The sequence below is a fragment of the Oryzias melastigma genome, linkage group LG5 (genome assembly GCF_002922805.2).
Source record: "Oryzias melastigma strain HK-1 linkage group LG5, ASM292280v2, whole genome shotgun sequence".
In the NCBI taxonomy this organism is placed as follows: Eukaryota; Metazoa; Chordata; class Actinopteri; order Beloniformes; family Adrianichthyidae; genus Oryzias; species Oryzias melastigma.
Genome location: NC_050516.1, coordinates 29355008 through 29360663, shown reverse-complemented (window position 1 = coordinate 29360663; position 5656 = coordinate 29355008). Strand labels below are relative to the sequence as shown.

General features: G+C 37.4%; 1 protein-coding gene across 2 annotated transcripts in view; it reads right to left on the bottom strand.

Annotated features, from left to right (window-relative positions):
• Positions 1-1653: 1653 nt before the first annotated feature.
• Positions 1654-5656, bottom strand: part of si:ch73-361p23.3 (tumor necrosis factor receptor superfamily member 4) — a 7840-nt gene continuing 3837 nt past the window's right edge. For both annotated transcript variants that reach the window (XM_036212044.1, XM_024269186.2), the window contains one exon: positions 1654-3167. In XM_036212044.1, coding sequence (XP_036067937.1) covers positions 3085-3167 — 83 coding nt within the window. In that variant the 3' untranslated portion in view covers positions 1654-3084. The remainder of the gene's footprint in view (positions 3168-5656) is intronic.

The window sequence follows — 5656 nt, the reverse complement described above, 5'->3', positions numbered from 1 at the left end:
AACAGCTGAAGTCTCTGCGTCTCTATGTGGGAAAGAGAGAGGGGGACGCTTCATTCTTCGTTCTTGATTATCTCGTTAACAAGATAATGCATCTCATTATAACAAGAAAACATTCCAAGAAATAAAAATAAATGTAGGGCAGGCCGTTTCCGGCTTCCATACTTCTTTAAACTGGAAAAAAAAGGGCTTGCAGGGTAACATTTACAAATAATTTTGAAGGAGCTAGCAATCCAGCCAGCCAAACAGCCAGCTAGCTATCCAGCTACCTATCCAGCTAGCCAAATAGCCAGCTAGCTATGCGGCTATCTATCCAGCTAGCTATCCAGCCAGCCAAATAGCCAGCTAGCTATCCAGCTAGCCAAATAGCCAGCTAGCTATGCGGCTATCTATCCAGCTAGCTATCAGCTATCCAGCTAGCTATCCAGCCAGCCAAATAGCCAGCTAGCTATCCAGCTATCTATCCAGCTAGCCAAATAGCCAGCTAGCTAGCCAAATAGCCAGCTAGCTAACCAGTTATCCAGCTATCTATCCAGCTAGCTATCCAGCTAGCTAGTCAAATAGCCAGCTAGCTAACCAGTTATCCAGCTATCTATCCAGCTAGCTATCCAGCTAGCTAGCCAAATAGCCAGCTAGCTATCCAGTTATCCAGCTATCTAGCTAGCTATCCAGCTAGCTAGCCAAATAGCCAGCTAGCTATCCAGTTATCCAGCTATCTAGCTATCTATCCAGCTAGCTATCCAGCTATCTTTCAGCTATCCAGGTCGCTATCCAGCCAGCCAAATAGCCAGCTAGCTATCCAGCTATCTATCCAGCTATCCAGTTAGCCAAATAGCTACCTAGATAGCTAGCTAGCCAGCCAGCCAGCCAGCTAGCCAGCCAGCCAGCCAGCTAGCCAGCCTGCCAGCCAGCCAGCCAGCCAGCCAGCCAGACAGACAGACAGACAGACAGACAGACAGACAGACAGACAGATAGATAGATAGAGAGGGACTGACTTACTGACCCACTGACTGACATTAAACTTCTTTTACAGCTCCTCTCGCAGGTCTTTGAAGTGTGGTGACGTTCACCATAAATTTCCATTGACGTAGCTCAGTAGTCGGAGGAATTTCTCCAACCACAATCTCTGGGGCGTGTGGGTGGCGTATTCAGAGGTCAAATTACAGGCGCACTTCTGCTCTAATTTGAGACGTTTTCATTTGTTGCAGGTGAGTCTTTTACGTGCAGTTGCAGTTTGCGTGCCATTTAAAGCTGCATAAAATGTCTCGATGATCAGTGAGTAATTTAAAAGAATATTTCCTGAACTTCTGTTGTGATTTGAATAAGTCAGTGAAAATGTCACACGTCAAACAGGACTGCAAGATCAAATGAAAAAGCCAGATAGAAAGTTTGAGTATAAATCTGTAGGAAATAAGTATGAGTAAAACTGAGAAAATATATTCCTTTCTGTCAAACCAGAAATCTTTTTAAACATGAGATGTTTTCCGGTCTTCAATCAGTTGCATGGACAAATTGTTTATTTTAAGAGAATGCAAATCTAGAATATCCTTAAAAAGAAGTATGTACAATGCCCAACTTTTACCCTTTAATTATTTTTTAAAAGGTTGTGAGGGAAAAAAATCAAACATTTTACACAAAATAAAAGAGAAACATCCATTTTGGTTGCTTGGGGTTTTAATGTCTCTATAAAAAAAAAAATAGAAAATTCAGCAAGTACCGTATATACAGGCAGATGTAAAACTTTCAAAAACGTCAGTGGTTCGTGTCATTGAATAAGCAGGTGGGTTTGTATTACAAAGTGACTGCATTTCTTGTAACCACACTTCTACTTCCTGATGCACTTATATTTTAAAAAAAATGCTGCCTTTGCAGTTTCCTTTCTGTCAGTTTTTTTTTTCTCAGCAAAACCAGCAGATAGAGTAAAAGATTATTTAAACGATAATGCATTGCTAACCAAAAGGATAGAAACAATACTCCTCATGAGTAATTTTTATATCAGTTAAAGATGAGTTGCAAAATAGTGAGATAAACATGTCTACATAGTTATTGCATCCTTTCAAAGCAAAAGCAATGTTTATTTCTTGGAACAAACTGAGAGAAAACAGCAGCTTTAACTCCTGCAAATGGTCAAAGTCAACAGCTATGATGCTGGGTTGATGGTTTTGCAGTGAAATGTAAATGAGGAGAAGCGATGCGAGGATGCTTTCATAACTCCTCTGACTGTCTGTGCCTGAAAAACACCTGCTAGAACTAACCGAAAAAGTCCTCACATTTACATCAATCTTTCCAAAGGGCAAAAACAAGAAATGTGTGAAGGCTTCTCTCACCAGCAGAGAAGAAATACGTTTATCTCCACAAGGGAACTTCCCCAACCCCACATACCATGACAAAAACATGTTTACTTTCCTTTTTTTCCTTCTGAATCAGAGGAAAAAGTAGAATAAAACAAGATATTTAAACAACACAAGGCAAATATTAAAACTAAGTCACAGTTGATTCTATGGCAACAGAGTATAAAATCTCAGGATACATAAATATTGAAAGATTTAAGTAGAATACAACGAGTACTTTTCCCTTAGGTCAACACAACACATTTTAAAACAAAAATGTCACATTTGCATATGTTGATAAAACTGATCTAAAAGAATTAGATCAAATGCTATTACGTCGTCAACCCTTGTGCTGTCTTGTAGGGTCCAGATGGATGTGTGATCCCTCCCAGGACAAAGGTGGACAAGATTCTATGTCTGCCAGTGATGATGAAAATCCTTGAAAAAACAGTTATTGTGGGGCCCAGATGACCCCACTTTAATGTAAACATGCCTAGGATTGCACAAGCGTTACAGTGAGGTATGTCGTTATTTTTTGGCACTAATATTTATCAGCAGATCAAATCTGGTATTATTTCTCAAAAGTCAAATATTGACCACGCAGCTTAAAAGTACACTCGGTACACATTAAAGAGAGTTATAGACGTCTGGAATAAAAATCAAGAACAAGAGGAAAACTTTTTCTCATAAGATAATCATCTGACCTGGAATTTCTCAGCATTTGGATGACACAATCATGCAAATGAAACGATAAGAGTCAAGGTTGTGGATTCAGGTGGAGGGAGGAATGGATGCCATCACCACTTTCCTTGACTGGTTTACAAAATGTGTCTTCCTCCACTGCGAACAAAGATAAAGTTGGGGTTAGTTTCAACAAACAGATAAAAATCAGACTTTGAGTCACAATAGCCTTTTTTTAAAAGCATTTTTAAAGCTACAAAAGCTAAAAGTAGTATTGCGTTTATAAATGTTTTGTATTTTTAAATATGGGTGATTCCTTTGGATGGAGGTATCAAATTTTCACTTTAATGTTTAAAATTGTATTTAATAGAAATGCTGTCCCTGAATATTGTATATGTTACTTTAAAACTAATGCAGAGATCCATAAATGTAAAACCTGTTAAAATTGTAATTTTCATGTTGCTAAATGTGTTACAGGCTGTAAAATGTAGAGTCAATTTTCCCATCTGGCCATAAACAACATATCAAACATTTTTTTAAAATGAGTTTAAGGTAATCCCTGATAACAAAATGATTGTATTATGAAATTTTCACATTTTTGTTTTGTTTTTTAAGATGTATAAAGTGTATATGTGTGTGAATGTTTAAACTTGTGTAATTGTATTTTATGGTAATTTAAAGTTTTATGAGGTAGAGGCACCCCTGCACCTACTTTTTATCTATTTCTGTACCTATTTTATTTTATTTGCATTATGTTGTATAAGTGCAAAAAAATGTCAAATCTAATAAGCCATTTGAGTTGACTTGATAAATGAATTGATTTCTATTCCTACGATCCAACCCAATCAATCTGTCTGAGGCGAGTTGTTAATCGAATCAACCTAGAACACGTTAACATTATTTCAAAATGATATATCAATCTTGGAAGATAGTATTTGGATTGAGACACAGTGGGTTCATTTTACTGTAATAAAAAAACGACCAATTCCCTATCACAGCAGAACACACATGTGATGCAGAAAAAAATGATCAACCATCACAGTTCAACGTGTGGAAACACTTTAAGTTTAGCAAAGACGTGACCATACAGTGGGGCAGAATGTCCTAAAATTTGTATTATTTTGATGAGGAAAAACAACAGTAAAATAAAATTAGAAGGAATTTTACATTAATTCTTGTTTACTTGTTTGTTTGTTCACTTATTTCATTTATTGCAAAAGAAAATTGAATCTGGAAGACTTCACCTGCACTGTTCAGTGCCAGGTAATTTGTATGAAGGTAAATATATGTCAAAACATCCACGCGTAAATAATACACACACGAGCTAGAATCACACACACACAAGTTTGATTCACACACACATGTAAAACTGAATGTGGAGTTAAAGGAAAAAGAGGAACATGTGAGAAAAATGTGTACTTGTGGATTATAATGTGAAACTTGCTTGGAAAAAACCTGAACTTGTGTGTAAAAATGTTACATGTGAAGAAAAATCACACGCAAGATTTAACTTGAGGTTGTGGGGAAACACACAACTTGTAAAACTGTGTTGAAAAATCTTTAGTTGTAGCTTCAGTTTTCTTCTGTAGAAGAGTTTCAAAAAATTGCTTTATGATTTACAGAGTGTTTTTGACTTTTGACACACCCCCATGCGAGAGATTTGAGCCAAAACTAATTTGCAGGGAGGAGGGGTCAGGCAGGGGGAGCTCTCGTCGGAAATCAGCCAATCAGAGGACAGGGGAACATGGGGCTATTTTTCTTTCATCCTTTTATAAACGTCAAAGCTATTTAGTTTTAACAAGATGACACGGTGGAGCCATCATAAGTCCAGCCAACAACAAGTGAATAGTTCATATTTTTATTCTCTATGATAGGGTTGAAAATGTTAATAGTAGCATCTAATGATCAACCGAGTCCCAATTTTCACTAATTCAAAGAACCGAAGTAGAGTAAAAAGTGTCGCCGTCGCAACTGGCCATTACAAAACTCCCTCTGCTAGACTATGTTGACCAAATAAATCATAAATGATGCAAGCATTATTTTGAAAGGTTTACTTTTTAAAGCACTTATAACACCTGCACCTGTTCTTCAAAATAGGTGCCTATGATGTTAAGGAGAGTAGAAAACAAAGTCAAACCACGTCTATCAAAAACCTGCTTGTGTGCTGCTGTTACGAATATACGTAGGTAGGGCTGTAACGAGTATCCGGGTGCTCGGGTACTCACGATTTTCTCCCGAAAATTCAAGTACGGATATTTGCGACGTCCAAGATCGCTGATTCGCGATCTTTATAAATGTGGTAAATAGTAGTAAAATATGATCAGAATATCATCTTGGGACAATGTATTTTTGCTCTGAAATGTAGATTAATGTAGGATTTTAAGTTTACGAACTAAAACAAAGTCGAAAGAGCCGCGGAAGTAAACAGATCTTTGTGACGGTGAAGCTTCCGGTTTTCAAAGTAAAACTAACGAGAGCTTTTTTCCGTTCAAAAACTGAGACTGAAGTTCCGCCCACAGACATAACTTCTGAAACAATGAATTAGCTTTAACATCGGAGCTTTAGCTCCAGTGTTTACATCCTTTTGGTTATGTAGCCTGGAGAAATGATGTTGCCTCACAGGACACAATCACTGGGTTTTTTACAGC